At 40.4% G+C, this 20,244-nt stretch overlaps 1 protein-coding gene across 1 annotated transcript in view; it reads right to left on the bottom strand.

The window, feature by feature from the left end:
- LOC126251424 (chitobiosyldiphosphodolichol beta-mannosyltransferase) overlaps positions 1 to 9,634 on the bottom strand; it is a 75,250-nt gene extending 65,616 nt beyond the window's left edge. Inside the window, exon 1 of the mRNA XM_049951840.1 lies at positions 9,290 to 9,634. Coding sequence (XP_049807797.1) covers positions 9,290 to 9,491 — 202 coding nt within the window. The 5' untranslated portion in view covers positions 9,492 to 9,634. The remainder of the gene's footprint in view (positions 1 to 9,289) is intronic.
- Positions 9,635 to 20,244: the final 10,610 nt, after the last annotated feature.

Here is a 20,244-nt window from a genome sequence, read left to right as displayed (position 1 = left end):
GGTGCAAGCTCCCTCCATGAAAAACACAATCACACCATGACCCCACCGCCTCCGAATTTTACTGTTGGCACTAGACACACTGCCAGATGGCAATCACAGGGCATTTGCCTTACACACAACCTGTCATTGGATCGCAACATTGTGTACCACGATTCGTCACTCCACACAACGTTCTTCCACTTTTCAGTTGTACAATGTTTACACTCCTTACACCAGGCAAGGCGTTGTTTGGCATTTACCGGCATGATATGTGGTTTATGAGCAGCCGCTCGACCATGAAATCCAAGTTTTCTCACCTCCTGCCTAACTGTCATAATATTTGCAGTGGATCCTGATGCAGTTTGGAATTCCTGCGTGATGATCTGGATAGATGTCTGCCTATTACACATTACATCCCACTTCAACTGTCGGTGGTCTCTGTCAGTCAACAGACAAGGTCGACATGTACACTTTTGTGCTGTAAATCCCCCTTCAAGTTTCCACTTCACTATCACATTGGAAACAGTGGACCTAGGGATATTTAGGAGTGTGGAAATCTCGTGTACAGACATTTGACACAAGTGACACCCAATCACCTAATCACGTTCGAAGTCCGTGACTTTCGCACAACACCCAAATTCTGCTCTCTCACGGTGTCTAATGGCTACTGAGGTCACTGATATGGAGTATCTGACAGTAGGTGGCAGCACAATGCACCTAATATGAAAAACGTACGTTTTTGTGGGTGTCCAGATACTTCTGATCACATAGTGTACAGTGAAATACGTAATTTCCATAATTCCTAAGTTTCTTCTTCATTCTTACACAGAGAGAGCTCAGTCTGCATCTTATTGTCAGCAAAATGAAATGGTTCCAAGCCAAGATACTGAGCAGTTTGTATTGCTGCATATTGACTTTGCTGAAAATTACACTTGTGTTTATCAATATGAGGTGCAAAGTGCACGCTGGGCACAAGCACAAGTTAGTATTTTCACTGTGTCATTGTGGCATTCAGGTTCTCATCACCCAATTGTTGTTGTTTAACCCATTCCAAGGATACTGTGATCGTGTCCATTAGCAAGGTACTGTCAACTATACCTGAAAACGTGAAGGTAGTTTCAATCGGGTCACATGGATCTGCTTCACAATTCAAAAATAAATATATTACTGCTGCTGTACCTCAACTTCAATCGTGCCGTAATGTAGGAATCTATTGCAACTTTTTTTTGCTACATCCCCACAGTAAAGGAGCTGTAGATGGCATTGGTGCAGTTGTGAAATGGCAAGTGTGGAATGCAGTAAAAAGGCAAAAATTCATAGTAGGTGATGCATCAACTTTTGCTGAGGAACCTGCAAGTACCACAACTATGCAGGTTTTTTCATGTGTCTACTGATGAAATTAAAGGAATCAATGTGAAACTCAATCTGGCTCAAATATTTTCTTTATCACCATCAGTACCAATCATAAAAAGCATTCACTGTTTTCACTATGGGAAAGGAGTACTACAAAAATATATGCTGTCTCCAAAAAATTTCCCTGCTGCCGATCATCATACTGAAGAGAAAGTGTAAAAATTAAAAACTGGTAAAAAGCAGAGTATGGTAATAAATTCTATGCTGGAGAGATACGTGCAATTTTTGGAGTCTTATCTAATCAGCACAATGGAGCATGCTGGTCACTACTGGAAATGGCCTGCAAAATGTGATGAAACACTGTACACAAAGGACAAAATTATAAAGAAAATTAATCCCCTGATGTTGTCAATGCAAAAGGATATTCTCAATTCTCTGAATTTTAATTGAATTTAGGCCTACAGTTTATTTGCCCAGATGTAATGCTCTTATAATTTTTCATAGTGTTTAAAAAGTGAAATGTTAATGTTAAGTTTATCTTATTTGGTAAATAATGTCATATTTTTATTTCACTGCTCGCAGGAAAAATTTTTCCAACAATAAGTAGCAAGTAACATGAGTCACATAACATTGAGTCACACACTTTTTTTATTCAATATATTACAATATTTTACATGGTATAAATATTTTTAGAAATCTGTAACTGTGTTGCATTTTCTGTGTTAAAAACCAGATCCATACTCCTAATAGTTTGAAGACACTTTTGACCTAAATTGTACATTAGCAATAGGATTTACCAAATTTGTAACATAAGTCACAATACAAATTACTTTCTTGTTCTTTAATTTCAATGCTCTTCACTGCTTAAATATTAATTCAAAATCTTTGCCTGAATAACACAATGCATGATGATGATGATTATTATTTACAAAAGAAAATATATGTTTATATAATAGAGGGAAACATTCCACGTGGGAAAAATATATATCTAAAAACAAAGATGATGTGACTTACCAAACGAAGCGCTGGCAGGTCGATAGACACACAAACTAACACAAACATACAAACAAAATTCTAGCTTTCGCAACCCACGGTTGCTTCGTCAGGAAAGAGGGAAGGAGAGGGAAAGACGAAAGGATGTGGGTTTTAAGGGAGAGGGTAAGGAGTCATTCCAATCCTGGGAGCGGAAAAACTTACCTTAGGGGGAAAAAAGGACGGGTATACACTCGCGCACACACACACACACACACACACACACATATGGATATGTGTGTGTGTGCGAGTGTATACCCGTCCTTTTTTCCCCCTAAGGTAAGTCTTTCCGCTCCCGGGATTGGAATGACTCCTTACCCTCTCCCTTAAAACCCACATCCTTTCGTCTTTCCCTCTCCTTCCCTCTTTCCTGACGAAGCAACCGTGGGTTGCAAAAGCTAGAATTTTGTGTGTATGTTTGTGTTAGTTTGTGTGTCTATCGACCTGCCAGCGCTTCATTTGGTAAGTCATAATATATGTTTATAGATTAATAAAAAAGTCAACATAATTAACCACTGATATCAAAACGTAACATGAGTCACCATGGAATCTCCCAGAAGGCTTTTTGGCCAGTTTAGCATTCTTTTTGTTGTGCCTGTCTGCAATTCATCACTTCCACTGTATGGCAAGTAGATATTTATCTTTTTTATAATACTGCAATTATTCCATCCTGGATATTCCACAGTTAAGACTTGCATAGAGGTGGAAAAAGTATAAGTTTCACTAACAAAGTGGAAATAGGTGGAACCTAGCAATATCAGATGCTGCCCTTTACCCACTGTAATTGATGTGGCATGTTATGTCACACATCCGTAAAAAGAGCAGGAACAGAAAGATCACAAATTTATTTTGCTCTGGAGTCATTCTCATCTGTAGAATAGCTCAGTGTCTAGCTTAGTTTTTAAAGTGGCAGGCATGTTGGGAGTTGGTAAACCCAATGGACTGTACTACAAGATCTCAACTGTGATGATGTACTGATCTGTAGCATAGCTCCAGGCCTTGTTTTGTTGAAAAGTGACAGTCTGGTTATCAGATGACGATGCCCACAAATGTGATGCCATAAGAATACTGGGTCAAGTGAACAACATGAGCCATCGGTATTTACTTTGAAGAGTGACATCATATGTTATGTGGATGGTATCTGTCTGAAAATTTTAGTTGTAGACGTCGCTCACATGTTTAGTTCTTGTGGATGATGGTTTACACGGCTTTGTTTACTAGCACTATTTAAGTCTAGTTGAGATGGCAATCCAATGAAAGGAACAATGTTCTAGTGTGTTGTTCATTACACCTCCATATTTTTATGAGGGAGTGGTGACAGATTGGTCGACTGATGACCTCCGAAGTTAAGTCGCATAGTGCTCAGAGCCATTTTGACAGATTGAACTGTAGTGTAGACCAGAGCTCTAGTTTAGACTGGCAGGTGATAGTTCAGTTGTGAGTAGGTGAAGCCAATTGATGTGTTATGACAAAAGATCATTCTCGTAAACGAAGTCTGTGGTGACAAACTAATCTGTAATGTTGCCCGGTGGTTAGGGCAGGTTAAAAGTGACAGGTTGACAGAGTTGGCAATGTAAATGAGTATGTAATTACAATCTTTTTTTTCAGGTCCAGTGAACATACCAGCACCAAACATTAAGTTTCTATCCACAAACAGAAATAGAACAAAACACTGCTTATGTTTTTTGAGGTGGAGCTCAACATCTAAGAAGGTGACTTTTTGGGTTGAGTAGGACCAGGTGAAGCAAATAGGGGAGAAGTTGTTGAGGTTCTGGAGGAATGTGGATAGCATGTCATCACCTTTGATCCAGTTGCGCATATATGCACTCAGCATCTCCGCTATATCGTTAGTAGCAGCATTCTTCCTCATAATATTGTTACATTCCATCCTGGATTTTCCATTGTTCAAGTTTTTAATTAGTTTAGAGGCATTAATCAAAAGAACACTCCTGGTCTAAAACTGGGAAGTCCCATTAGTTTATCAAATTTTATTTTACCAATGTTTTCAAATAATTTTTGATGTCAGCCACTGATTGTTCTTTATCCTCTTATCTCACATATGTTAATGACCTCACTGTCTATCGGTGTCGTATCATGCTGTTAAAAAACTGCAGAAAACTATAGGCCTTGTACTGGTGCATATGTTACACATATTGTATTTCAGTGAGTGGCTCATGTCCACCATTTTGATGATGTCTGGGTCAAAGTAGCCAGAGGGTATTAAAAGGTTCAACATTTCCACAAAGTGAAGCACCTGTTAGAAACTGTATTAATAAACCAAATCTATTAAACAATTATGAAATATTTGAGTTTACTAAATCTAAAACTGAAACGGTAAAATTAACAGAAATTCTGCTGATTCTGCCGATATGTTAAAGAGTTGTTGCCTGCTTCCTACCGAAAGCTGAATTAATCCTGCCTATATTACTTCAGTTATATGTATTATAAAACAAGGGTTAACACTGTGCCATACAAACCTAGGCCTATTCACGATCAACATTACATGTTTTTCAAACAGCTACTGGAATGTGAAAAGTAGAATTTGGAATAGAATGGTCTGTAAGAACAAATGCTTTAAAACTGTTATTGTACAAACACTCAACTGAAGAGGAGGTGGAGGATACTGGTGTTTAACGTCCCATCGACAACGAGGTCATTAGAGACAGAGCACAAGCTCAGTTTAGGGAAGGAAATCGACCATGCCCTTTGAAAGGAACCATCCCAACATTTGCCTGAAGCGATTTACAGAAATCACAGAAAACATAAAACAGGATGGAAAGACGGGGGTTTGAACCATCGTCCTCCCAAATGCAAGTCCAGTCACAGATAGACACAACAGAAAGACTGCTATATATTTGAGCTTTCAGCCAAAAGGCCTTCTTTGAACACCAGAAAGACTGCTATACATTTGAGCTTTCAGCCAAAAGACCTACTTTGAACACAGAAAACTCACACACAGCTACCCAAGCACAATCTGCACATACACATGATCATTGTGTCCGCCCACTGAGACCGGACAGCACACAGAAACTGCACTTGATGGTTAAAGCAATCTGTGGGTGATGGAGTTAAGGCGAAGGCCGTTGGGGGGGGGGGGGGGGGGTTGATAGCAGAAGGGTGGAGGAAGGCGTAGTACTGCTTGTGGAACAATGCTGGGATGGGGTGAGGGACAAGATATGTCTTCTAGATGTAGTCGAGAGGCTTGACGACGGGAAAGAGGGTGGGAGGGGGTGGGGGAAGGAGGGCAACATGTCACCGCCCACAAGCAGCACTAAATCTACCTCCACTCCTAACCTGCTATCCCTCCCCCTCCTCACACCAGCCTCCTCCTTACCCCCACCACTCACATATTGCTTCTCCCAACACAGCTGCTGTGCACAGTCCAGACTCAGTGGCCACACACAGTGGTCATGTGTGTGCAAGTTGTGCTTGTGTGAATTTGTGTGTACCTAAGAAGGCCTTCCGGCCAAAAGTTCAAATGTATAACAGTCTTTTTGTTGTGCCTCTCTGTTAATCAACATCTCCTTTATTTGGCAAGTAACAATCTATCCTTTTCATAATACAGCTGTACAATACTATTAGGACCTACATGGTTTAGTGTCTGTGGGTGACAGACAAGAAATTCAAAGATTCAGAGTTAAAGCCTTAGTTTCTTCTAAAATTATATGCTTCACTTTGTATAACTTACCCTCTGGAAATTTTATGTGTGTATGAAAATTGCGCTGCACTTTCGATTTCACAATCAACCACAGGTGCCTGTTCTCCTGTCTGATCAATGACTACAAAAGCATTACGTACAATTACCTTGGGGTTTATGATACTTGCAGCATAGGGCTACCACTGATGTGGGTGTGATTTCAGTTGTGTTCAAAACATAAAAATAAAATAACTATGAACCAACATTGCTTAGAAAAGAAAGAATCCACTGTTTATGATATGCAGTGGCAGCAACTCGACAGTGTTTCCCTTTACTGATAAGAATTTCCTTGTAAGCATAACAAAAATTTTGAAAATGTATAGTACAGCAGTATCACTTACAGATTTTCAGAATCAACTACGATGTACTTGTCAGCCAAAGTTGATTATTTTAAGACACTCCTCAAAGACATGAACTAGAGTGACGTATGCAGTGTTCACGACATGAATAAAAAACACAAGATTGTTATTAATTAAGTCCTCACTTGCTTTAATATTGTTTTCCCCTAAAACCAACCCACATTAGACCAAAGTCTACAAAGAATCATGAATTACTCAAGGAATAAAGGTATCATGTAAAACAAAAAGGAAACTGTATCTGTTAATCTGAATCTGATCTGATGTTGATTCAATAGCTCATCACAACACACATTGTAAAACTCTCGGCAGTAATAAAGACATCAAAGCAAATGCATTATGAGAAAATGATCATATCAGATAACAAAATAAAGACAATATGGAATATACTGAAGGAGGAGAATGCTAGAACCAGACATGAAGAAGAGCAAATAGCATTACAAGTAAATGATAAAATGGTAACATGTGTGCAAGATTCAGTAGACGCTGCCACAAAATATTTCACAGAAGAGTTTAAAAACAACTTCAATAATACGAATACGACACACTCTACACCAATAGAACTAATGTGCATCATAAAATCAAAATATTCAATTAGTTATGATAAAATATCAATGAAGTTAATTATTAGAGAGTGTACTTCTGAGGTTAGTAACATATTTAAGTTATTTATCAATGGAACATTTCCTAGTGGCTGAAATAAGCTGAAGGTAAACTTTTGTTTAAGAAAGCAAAACAAAGAAATACCATCAAATTTCCATAAATCTCTAAATCTCAGTTTTGCCAGCATTTCCAAAAATTTTAGAAAACTTAACACAATCAGGCATCTTACCCATATGACAAACAATACAAGGCATTGTCAAAGTCGCTGTTTGGATTTCTAAGACGTTCAGATATGGGGTAGAATACCTATATACTGCAAGAATGTACTTAATTCATTCGACAAAAAAATTACAGGCTACCGATATATTTTGTGATCTGTAAATGGATTGTGTAAATCATACAATCCTTTTAAGTAAATTACAATATTACGGCATAATAGGAAGTGTTGCAAAATGATTCAAATACTATATCCTTGAAAGGAAATAAAGGGTGTTAACAGGAAAGAGACGAGTATTATGCTATCCAGGTCATCCAACTGGGGACTAATTACATGTGGCATCCCACAAGGTTCCATCTTAAGGTCCTTACTTTCTCCTATGTACATCAATGACCTTTCACCAGTAACATCTGCAGATGCCAAGATTATTTTGTTTCCAGATGACACAAACATTGCAATAAATACCAAATCAAGTAAAACATTTGAAAGATCGGTTAATAAAATTTTCATAGACATTAATAAATGGTTACTGGCTAATTTTTATCACTAAACTTATAAAAAACACACTATATGCATCCCACCTGTAGACCATTTGCCTAAAATATAACAACAGACAGATAGAATTAGACAGTGTTAACAAGTCTTGGGATTAAAGCTTGATAATAAGTTCAACTTGCAGGAGCATGTCACAGAATTTCTGAAGTGCCTAAACAAATCCTGGCTAAAGTGACGTATTGGACCACCCCTACCACCCCCCCCCTCCCCCAGAAATGGTGACAGCCTGATCTGTAGCGCAGCCCGAGGTCTATGTTAGGTTGGAAGATGACAATTTGGTTGAGAGTTGGTGTGGCCAACAAACGCAAAAGCAGAAAATCTGATTGTCGTAAAAAATTGACCAGTAGTGACTTATAATGTTTACGTCTGCGGCATACTGAAAAAAGGAAGGTGGGATCCACAAGTTACTCAAATTTCTATTTGCAACATGAATTCTTACATACATATGAGGTATAAAAGAACCAGCATACTGCGCTGACTTTCATTCCATAATGTCACACAGGTTTATTTTTTACGATAATTGATGAAGCCATGCTACAGTTCCTTGCGTCCAAAAGCATGTAGTACGAATTACTTGTGGTGTAAACTCAAGACCAGCCTGCAGAAGCTTGTTTAGGGTACTAGAGATACTAACTGCTGATTACCAATATAATTTGTCCATGGTGAAATTTGTCATTAAAAATATATCCTTTACTCAACCAAACAGCTCACCCCATGGAATCAATACGGGAAATAAGCCCAAGTTCCTCAAAAATCTAATGTCACTTACTTCGGACCAAAGAGAGTGCACTGTTTAGGAGCACACATTTTCAATAACTTGCCGGCAGATATGAAAAATTTAAGTATTATTAAAGGTCAGTTTAAGATGAATCTCAAAGGATTTATTTCTTAGCAGAACCATCTGATGTGTGTACGTTACTTGTGTTGTAAAATTATTTCTCTGTTTGATGATGCACGGCTAAAATGGCCTAAGAATTACCGAATGTCCTTCAGTTTACTGAAGATTTAAAAGTTTTTGTCAAGTTTTTTTTATAAGGTTTTACATAAAAGTACGCTTAAGACTTTTCCACATCCATGACATCGTTTGTTTTGGGATCTGTTGAAGGTACATTAGCATATTCGTTTTTCTTTGTAAATATTCATTATGTATGATTGTTTTTCTGACATGTTCTGCACCCTGCAGGATCTTCTCATTATGGATCTACTGGAACGAAAAGTAAATCTAATCTAAAGTGCAGTATAAATCTAATCTAAAGTGCAGCAGCGTTGAGAAGGCGACGTCTTCATTGGCCTGTCGCTTACAATGTAAAAGATTTTTCTGGTTTATTCGATAGATTGATCACTTAATTACGTTCGCTTGGGGGAGGGGGGTTCTTAGAACGATCTTCCTTTAAAGTACTTTAAATTCAACGAATTAATATAAGCTTTGTACTTAGAAAAAGACATTAACAGCTGGAAGACACCACATGCAGCAAATGAAATGCACTATATACGTACGCCTGAGGAACTCCGGGCAAGGTCTCATGTAGTGAAAATTAACATGTGAATTCTCTACCAACTCCTTGATCGGTTCTGAACCATCATAACCAATAAGATCAACTTCAAATCCTTCTTTGGCAAACGACAGCGCATGATACTGCATCCTTGGGCTTCTTCCAATATCACCCAAAACTACAACCGCGACATTTTTCCGCGCCATTTTAGAACTTCTGATACGACATGCCCTACAACAAAAATAAATCGTTCTTTTCTGCTTGAGTTCTGTCTACCAACACGCGTCACAACAGTCCACGAGCACATCAGCGTCCTGTCAACGTAAACAACTTTTATGCCACCAGGGAACTTCGAACGAAGTTACGATACCCATACGCACAGCTAAAGTGGCGCCACTACTCGTAGATACAGTGACAGTACAGTCTAACATAACAGTCACGCCTCGATTTTGTTGCCTACCGAGCCAGCAGCGCTCCAAGCGGCCAGTAAGTTAAACTGTGAGTTCGGTGCGATCGTGAAAGCGAGTAGTGGTTGTTTATTTTGATTTCTACAATGGTTTTTACAAGCGGGAGCATTTGTAGCACAATAAATTGCAGCAACAACAGGAAGAAGACACCACAGCTGTCTCTTTTTAGGTTTCCTAAGGCTCCTGAGAGGTATATACAGTACCAACATGTTACTAAACTGTATTGTCAGGATTCATTTGCAAACTACATGTGTATTAATGATTAATGTTTCGTTTTAGGAGCAACAAATGACTAGTTAATAGCAGACGATAAAGCACCCAGTTTTCCTGTATACTAATATTAGGTTTCGTTCGCTACATTTCGAACAAAACCAGTCCATGAATACAGACAATAATAAACTCGTGTGGAATGCAGTACCCACACTGTTTGACATCCCAAATAAGCCACCTAAACTGACTATGAAGAGGAAACTGCCACAGAGTTTCGACAATCCATCTAAAGCTGTCAAATAGTCCTATGACACAGAAGCAGGCAGTTCAACTCTCCATGTATCACTGCCAGATTCGTGTGGATCGTCAACGCACATGACGATGAAGTGGTTAGATACTCACTGAACTAAATCTGTTCCTAAGTATGGAATTGCTGATAATAAATTAGTAATTACTGTTGCACAGTGCGTGTTAAGTGTCAGAATCTGCAGATAGGTAGACTTCGAGCAAAACTATTACAGTAAAAGAAAAATGCCTACAGACAGCGACAGAAACTGTATCAGAAGGATCAAGTGAACAAGGACAAACGAATGTTGAAGTCTGTAGGTATGTATTTCATTCACTTCTGTTGTTAGTCACTTAATTTCCTTTTCTCCCTTCGTGTGATGACATTTTGTTAGCACCTTATTCACTGACAGAGTGTTTGAAAATTATTCATATATTTGGTTTTGCGTGAATTTCTCCCACTATTTGGCAGTTGCTTGTCCCACTTAGAATAATATAAAGATGAAGGCTATACTTGTGGCAACAGGCGACAATGACAAACACAGTATGCCTACATAACGATAAATGAGCTGTCGTTCGCTTTCGCATGTAGAGGTACATGTCTGTGCTTCTTGCCGGCCGTGGTGGTCTCGCGGTTCTAGGCGCGCAGTCCGGAGCCATGCGACTGCTACGGTCGCAGGTTCGAATCCTGCCTCGGGCATGGATGTGTGTGATGTCCTTAGGTTAGTTAGGTTTAAGTAGTTCTAAGTTCTAGGGGACCGATGACCACAGCAGTTGAGTCCCATAGTGCTCAGAGCCATTTGAACCATTTTTTTTTTTCTGTGCTTCTTACGTGTGAATCTGTGTCTTTATATTCTTTTGATATCAACATGGTAAGTTGCATTTCTATCCAACGTCACAAGTGTTTCTTCACGAATGTGTTGTAGCTTGCAACTCGATTCATGGTTTTAGTCCATATTTGTGCTAATTTTAGAATCATTTTACAAACATATATGCCTTCTGATACCACACAAACCCTCGGAGGCAAGAAAATAACTCATATGTTTCGTAAATTACGTAGGAAATTGATGCAAAACAAACATTATGCTTACGACGCGTCTGACGTTCACCTTACTCTCCGCTTGGAGCGCTAGTGTCCCTCCAACTGTCAAACGGTAACAACTTTTACAGCAATGAGTGTCGCGACTGTTACGTCAGACTGTGGTGGCGGGGAGTTGTGTGAACCAAAACTCAAAACATCATTTTCTTATCAGAGACTAAACTTGTATATAAATTGCCAAAGGAGACGAAAAAATTACTAAAATAGATCTATTTCGAACGACAGCTGAAAGCAATGCTTACTGCACAATTAAAAATTACTTGTGGACTCAGAGTAGTGATTGATAATGAAAGGAAAGAGCTGTCACATTATAATCCATGAGCTAAGTCTATTGCTTTTACAAAAGTACCATGCACAAGGAGATTACCGTGCATGATAGAAATCTCTTTTCATTCTCCTGAGCTCGTGAAGCATCGCCTACTACACATACGCCAGAGCCATCAATATGACAATATCGTGCACTGTCAAATAAATGCCCAGATGTGCAGATCGGACATCCCGTTGCACATTAAAAACGAAACTGTTTTACTCCCTAATATGTGCTGTTGTACATTTAATACGTGAATACAATAAAGACTTATTGATATCTTCCCATTTTTGACAAAATGTTGTTTTTAGTGAGCATTGAAAATTATGAGAGACGAAAACGGAAAAATGTGCAGAAATCAAGTACCTGGAGGGACATATCGTATGCTCAGACATAAACACAATGCTACGATTGATATATCTACATCTGTACTCTATGAACTATTGTGAAGTGGATGGTAGGGGATATGTCCCACTTTACCAGTTATTAGGGCTTTTTCCCTTTGCATTCACGTATGGAGCGTGGCAAAAATGACTGTTTAGATGCCTCTATCGTGCTGTAGTTAATCCATCATATCCTCACGATCACTATGGGAGCGATATGTAGGTGGTTGTAGTATATTCCTTGAATCATCATCTAAAGTTGGTTCTTGAAATTTTGTTAGTAGACTCTCTCGGGATAATTTCTGCATATCTTCAAGAATCTGCAAGTTCAGTTCCTTCAACTTCACACTGACACTCTCCCTAGGGTCACACAAACATGTGATCATTCATGCTGCCCTTCTTTGTACATGTTTGATATCCCCTGCCAGTACTATTTGGGAACAGTCCCAAACACTCTTAGATGGGTTGCAAGAACGATTTGCAATCAATCTCCTTTGAAGACTGATTGCATTTCCCTAGTAATCTACCAACAAACCGAAAACTAGTACCTCCTTTACCCACAACTGAGCCCATGTGATTATTCCACATCATGTCCCTGCTCAGTGTTATACCAAAGTATTTGTATGAGTTTACAGATTCCAAATGTGACTCAATAATATTATATTCATAGGATACTATGTTTTTTTTTTAGTTTCGTGAAGTGCACAACTTTACATTTTGTACATTTATAGCTAACAGCCAATCATTGTATCACTTAGAACTTTTATCAAGGTCTGATGGAATATTTGCACAGCTTCATTTAGACCGTATTTCGTTGTAGATAACTGCATCATTTACAAAAAGCCTGAGGTTACTATTAATACTGTCTGCAAGGTCATTAATATACAATAATAATAGCAAGGGACCCAATATATCATATGTGCAGAGAGTTGAATCAGTATCACTATTCCCATTTCAATCGACAAGAAAGGACTTTTAAAAAATGATGACAATTATGAAACAAGAATAAACCATTATGCAGCTGTCAAGTATATGACAGCATGAATGGTACACATATACATAACACATCAAGAAACCTTTTTTCCATGGCAACAAATGTAAAAGATGATGACAAATTGTAGTCATGTATTAAAATGCTAAAAAGGTATGTAGTTCCATGTTGTATAAGGGCAATATAATAGCGACATTGCATGGTGTAGTGATATAACATCTTATTTTGCATTGTTAATACACAATGGTAAGACATGTTTGCATTACAAGAAGGCATAGAACATAGACTGTACTGTCTCCCCACGCAATGGGATCAAAGAAAGTACACTCCTGGAAATGGAAAAAAGAACACATTGACACCGGTGTGTCAGACCCACCATACTTGCTCCGGACACTGTGAGAGGGCTGTACAAGCAATGATCACACGCACGGCACAGCGGACACACCAGGAACCGCGGTGTTGGCCATCGAATGGCGCTAGCTGCGCAGCATTTGTGCACCGCCGCCGTTAGTGTCAGCCAGTTTGCCGTGGCATACGGAGCTCCATCGCAGTCTTTAACACTGGTAGCATGCCGCGACAGCGTGGACGTGAACCGTATGTGCAGTTGACGGACTTTGAGTGAGGGCGTATAGTGGGCATGCGGGAGGCCGGGTGGACGTACCGCCGAATTGCTCAACACGTGGGGCGTGAGGTCTCCACAGTACATCGATGTTGTCGCCAGTGGTCGGCGGAAGGTGCACGTGCCCGTCGACCTGGGACCGGACCGCAGCGACGCACGGATGCACGCCAAGACCGTAGGATCCTACGCAGTGCCGTAGGGGACCGCACCGCCACTTCCCAGCAAATTAGGGACACTGTTGCTCCTGGGGTATCGGCGAGGACCATTCGCAACCGTCTCCATGAAGCTGGGCTACGGTCCCGCACACCGTTGGGCCGTCTTCCGCTCACGCCCCAACATCGTGCAGCCCGCCTCCAGTGGTGTCGCGACAGGCGTGAATGGAGGGACGAATGGAGACGTGTCGTCTTCAGCGATGAGAGTCGCTTCTGCCTTGGTGCCAATGATGGTCGTATGCGTGTTTGACGCCGTGCAGGTGAGCGCCACAATCAGGACTGCATACGACCGAGGCACACAGGGCCAACACCCGGCATCATGGTGTGGGGAGCGATCTCCTACACTGGCCGTACACCACTGGTGATCGTCGAGGGGACTCTGAATAGTGCACGGTACATCCAAACCGTCATCGAACCCATCGTTCTACCATTCCTAGACCGGCAAGGGAACTTGCTGTTCCAACAGGACAATGCACGTCCGCATGTATCCCGTGCCACCCAACGTGCTCTAGAAGGTGTAAGTCAACTACCCTGGCCAGCAAGATCTCCAGATCTGTCCCCCATTGAGCATGTTTGGGACTGGATGAAGCGTCATCTCATGCGGTCTGCACGTCCAGCACGAACGCTGGTCCAACTGAGGCGCCAGGTGGAAATGGCTTGGCAAGCCGTTCCACAGGACTACATCCAGCATCTCTACGATCGTCTCCATGGGAGAATAGCAGCCTGCATTGCTGCGAAAGGTGGATATACACTGTACTAGTGCCGACATTGTGCATGCTCTGTTGCCTGTGTCTATGTGCCTGTGGTTCTGTCAGTGTGATCATGTGATGTATCTGACCCCAGGAATGTGTCAATAAAGTTTCCCCTTCCTGGGACAATGAATTCACGGTGTTCTTATTTCAATTTCCAGGAGTGTATATGCCTTGGAGAGAAATCACTTGTCAGTGGTGTTACTTTGCGTGTAATTCCCACAAGATGCTCTGAACCCTCTTACCCATCCTGCGGAACAATGGAAGGAAGGAACTGAGGTTATCAGAGCACTGCATGGAGTTGAAAATACTGCAGCTATGTGGGTGGGTAGAGCATGCAGCCGAGGCAGAATTGTTGCACAGCAATCAGTGTTATGGGCGATCTGTTGAGGTCACGTTGTATGAACCATCGTTGCTGTCTTGGTGGTCAGTGCAAATCGAGAGGTGGTAAACTTGAGGAAGCCATCGGAAGAGAGGTATGATGAGACGCCAGCTGTGTCAGCGTCTGCAGGTAGTATGTGAGAACAGGTGAACTGGCAACTCATGGACCCATTCTCAGTATGGTGTTTGGGATAGTTGCCTTTGAAGACGAGAAGGATGTCTATTAATTTGATACTGACATCTTTAAGTTGAAACTCGTTGGTGTCCATCGTGATTATGAAGTTGGCGATGGGCAGAGTGTGTGTGTGACCACATTGTCGAGGAGATTGGCGGGAGTCGATGCTTCAGCAGTGATCAGATCATCAGGAAGGTTCCATGCTGGCTTCAAGCGATTTATTGAAACCTTGGTAGGTTTTTAGGATTGCGAATGTGTGTGCACTGCATTTTAACAGCTTTTGTGGGCCCATATAAGGGGGCTGCACCGTGAGGCTGTGGGAGCGTGATTTTTAGGCGAGCAGTGTGTTCTTTAAATCTCATGACAAGATCAGGATGTTCAGTGGTATCCACTGACAGTATCTAATGCACGAAATCGGTGGGAAGGGCGAGTGATTTGCAATATAAGAGTTCAGTGAATGTTGCGTTTTGTTCTTTCTTGTGAGTAGTATGTATGCCTAGCAGCGCCCACGGCAGTACTTCTGTCCAGTAACCTCCATGGCACATTAAAGTAGCCTTTAGTGTGGAGTGCCACCATTCTACTATACAATCCGTTTGGGAGCAGTGGGCACCACATGGGGAGCACACTACACGAAGCAGCTATCGACCCTGGTCAGTGGTAATGGATTCAGGACATTGGTAGCAAGAGGTTCAGGTATGGAGTAAGGCCCTAGCAGTAGATTCTGCTGACATGTCACATAGGGCAACAGCTTCGATCTTACGTGTAACGCTGTCAATCATTGATGGTATACACTGGTAACCATCGGATTTGGGTAAGTCAGTGTGGTTGTGTTGCAACTGTTCTTTCAGTATGCTAAATTCTACAAGCGGTAGTTGTGCATATCGTCCTACTTTGTTTCTCTGGCGAGGTATACATGTGCATATCCATTCTCTGCAGTCTTTTTTGATGTGTGTCCACACAAAACAATCGGTAACTAATTTTGTCGTTGCTCGGATGCCATTATGTGCTAAGCTGTGCATTTGATCGAAAAGAAGTTTCTGCAACTGCTGTGGTACAAGAGAACGAACTCGTTGCTGTGAGCCATCACATAATATCTGCCGTGTTGTGCCTGGATTGAAGTGATTTTCAATCTTGAGGTTTGCTGCAGTGTCACTGAGCAATTCTTAGGTTTGTGCATCTAGTTCTTGTGCTTCTGCAAACTCGTCTTAATTAATTTGTGTGGATATGACGTTGATACGATGGTAATTGGCGAGACATTGTCTATACCTTTAACGTGACAATCATTTGTCGGGAATTGAGCAATGCAATAGAGGTGCCAGAAGCGTCTTGAGGATAAATCTTTTTACTGCTTACGGATGGAGTCCGCTACTGCCCTGTGGTCTGTGTAGATGGTTAAAGCTCAGTCTTCGACGTCGCCTTTAAAGTGGTAGATTGCCTTGTAGACTGTGAGGAGTTCACGATTCTAAGCCGACCATTTGTGCTGTGAGGCAGTGAGCTTCTGAGAAAAGAATCTGAGGGGTTGTTGCATGCTTGACACCTCCTATTGAAGAATAACGCCTATTGCAAAGTCATTCGCTTCCATCGTTATTCATAACTGTGCGTGAGGGAGTGGCTGTGCCAGAGTTGTCGCCTCAGTAAGGCAGTCTTTTAGTTTTTCGAAGGCTGTCTACACAGCGATACTCTACTGCAGCTTTAGTTTTCTGTTGGCGTTTTCACTGTTTAGTGCTTCTATCAGTGGGGCCTTTAAGGTGGGTGCCTGTGGCAGGTGGCACAAGTAAAAAGTTATCATCCCTAGGAAACAGAGTAGTTCATGGAGTCTTGATGACAGGGTAATTGACAGATGAGTTCTGTTCTTTGTTGCGTTAAGCTGATGCCGATGGCAGAAACCACGTGACATAGAAAAGTAACTTTGTCTTGTTTTTGTACTTGACTTTTTCGTTGGTGTCGTTATTTTGCAAGAATATGAGAAAGTCATGTAAGTACGCATAGCAGAAGGGAAGTTCGAAGAGGATGCTATTGTAGAATCTTTACCACATTTGAGCTACCATTTTGAGGCTGCATAGCATAAAAAGATATTCAAACAGGCCAAACGGTGTAATGATTGCCATCTTCTGGATATCATCTGTGTGCATCGGAATTTGGTGATAAGTCTGCTTGCAGTCCAACATGCTAAACACAAATGTGCCCATGAGGTAGTGGGTGAAGTGCTATCAGATAGCTTTCTATGTTAGTATATGCGTTAAGGATTCTGTAACCACCAAATAAGTATAGAGTATCGCCTTTTTTTAGACGCTTGCTTGATGTGTGAAGCCCATGAGCAGTCTGAGGATTGAACTGTCCCAGCTGTTATGAGTTCATCACTCATGCAAAGTTTATCAGGTGTGAGCTGGCGTGGGTCTGTGCCAAACCAAGGGGCCTGGCATGGTAAGGTTTCGATGCACTGTATTGTTGGTAACTGTGCATTGGAAGAAAGTCACACATAAATGGGCCTTGGGAGGCTGAGATGAGAAATGGGTAGGGGAGAGGTAAGGCGCACATCTGCAAGAGATACGTTATTGACCTCATTGGTATGTGCAGGTAGCATAGGCAGTGGCATGAGTTGTGAGGTGGGTGGAGGGGTGGTGAGGCAGTATGGTGTTGCAGATCGTGAAGACGAAGACATGGTTTAGTGAGCACGCTGGATCACCTGTTGCAGCGAGTGGTTGTCCATTTGGAGGCAGAGAGATTCTAAGCATTCTTCGATATAACGAAACTGGTTTCATTGAATTTGTTCAAGTGTGCGGCACATCCAAGGGGTTGGCAGCAATTTTCATCTGTATCAGTATTGTATCGTTCTTCATTATAGATAACTGTAGGAATGTTGTGTCACTTTGGAGGGAGGTCATCGCTCATGACGCCTGAGACTGTGCGGGCAGTGACCCACTGAATGAGCATACCTTTCACTGAAACTGATAGTATCCATAATGACAGAGCAAATCAGCTACAGCTCTGAGGGTGGTTTCGGTAACTCCTGAAACTTCAAAGTTCCATGGAAATGTCGTTTTGAAGCCAAGGTTCAATGTGTATGTTTCAGAGCTGTAAACAGTAATTGTAGGATTGTTCACTGCACAAAGTTGAACAGCCATTGCTGTGGAGTTGGCAGTTGGAGGTGCCATGCTGCCGTCCAAGCCAGAGTTGATGAAATAGTATTGTTGTCCCATCAGGTTGAGGATGTAGACCTTGCCAGTATTTAAGGGGAGTGTGATATATAGCTAAATAGTTACATGTTCCATTGATCATTTGAATGATTCTTTTATCGAAATTATATGTAATGAGTCAGTTTACAGTATATTTATACATTATTACTGTTAACATTAATGAACACATTATCATTTTATTCCTACTCATGCAATTATACTTAAAAACTTTCTTTTTACTTACTGCCAGAGTTAAGTAGAAATTCATCAATGGAATAGAAAGAGTTGTCCAGGAGAAATGATTTTAAATTAGATTTAAAACTTACTTTGCTACCTGTCAGACATTATATGTTACTGGTCACATGATCAGCATTTTATTGCTGAATATTGAACTCTTCTCTGCACCACTGACAGCTTAAACAATGGGTAATGAACATCATTTTTCCCTCTAGTGTTGTAGGCTTGTACTTCACGTTCTCCTCAAATTGTGGTGGATTATTCAGGATGTATTTCATTAGCAAAAATATGTATTTAATGCACTTAAATTGCCTAGCTCCTTGGAGAGGGACCTGCATGACGTCCATGGGCGAACACCACATGTTATTCTCACTGTTCGCTTTTGTGCAACCAAGACTTTCTTTCTAAGTGAGGTGTTACACCAGAAAATTAATCCACACGACATTAATGAGTGGAAGTACTCGAAAACATCAGTAAGTTGATATATTTGTTTCCAAGATTAGCAATTATACAAAGAGTAAAAACAGCTGAACTAAATTGTTTCAGAAGCTCAGTAATATGCTTCTTCCAGTTCAAACTTTCATCAGTATGTAAATCCAAAAATATGGAGCATTCCACTCTACTTACAGAATGCTGCTCATGTGCTACATCAGTTGTACAGAACTGAATATAGTGTGGTTTTGCAAAATTTTGGGAGAGTCTAACAGATTCCGAGGAAGGTAATGAAAACTATGAGGAATAGGAAAAATGCAGGAGATAGTAAATGAAACATTTTGAACTCATTATAGCATAGCCTCTGGTAAAAAAGGAGTATAAATAGGCTATCGATACACAATAATAAAGAAGCGTGATCTGCGCTCTCTGAATCGAAATAATTATGATCTTTGTCCATTTGTATAAAAAGAATGATCGTTTTTTGTTTCATTGTCTTCTCGATTCTGATGTTCTAGTTGATGGACATTTACTGTTCACGGTCTGTAATTCATACAATTATCTGTAGCAATATTAGAATTTGTTTGAATATATACAAAATTACTGGTTATAAAATGTGTTTTTGTCAGTAGTGAGTACCTTTCCTGAATATGATTTAGTTATGTAACAGTTAAATGTTGCCCTGGCCATTTTTGTGTAGGCTCATTGTTGTAGTGTCGCCATTAATGATAAAAATGATATAAACTCTTTTAATAGTCCTTTCATGCTAAAAGTATTAAAAATAATAATCGCAATAAATGGAAAATGGCGTCTTGTAATATTTTCCAATTCATATTAGGCCAGAGGTACAGTTTTTTTATTAACAGGAATTTCTATAAATGCTTACGCAGTCATTGCACATAGGCAGCTATCCTGGAGCATCAAGCTTCACAGAAAAAAAACTAAATATTATGTTTAATGGATTATTGTGTAATATTAAAGAAAGAGTTTTAATCCATTGTAAGACGGATGTCGTCATGCTGGGATACATATGATATTTCTGGCGATAGCGCCCTGAGAAAATTTAACCGTGGCTTTTAAGAAACACAAAAGAGTATTTTCAAAACCATTTCATATAATAGAAATAACAGCACAGTTATCGTTGTATGAATTAACAGCATTTTCAAAAAGTTATACAATATCATGTTTTATTTAATTGTGCACAAGATGTTCAAAAAGTCTACCATAAACTGCAAT

This window comes from Schistocerca nitens, chromosome 4, assembly GCF_023898315.1.
Source record: "Schistocerca nitens isolate TAMUIC-IGC-003100 chromosome 4, iqSchNite1.1, whole genome shotgun sequence".
NCBI lineage: Eukaryota > Metazoa > Arthropoda > Insecta > Orthoptera > Acrididae > Schistocerca > Schistocerca nitens.
The sequence above is the reverse complement of the archived record's forward strand: the minus strand, read 5'-3'. Positions and strand labels throughout refer to the sequence as shown.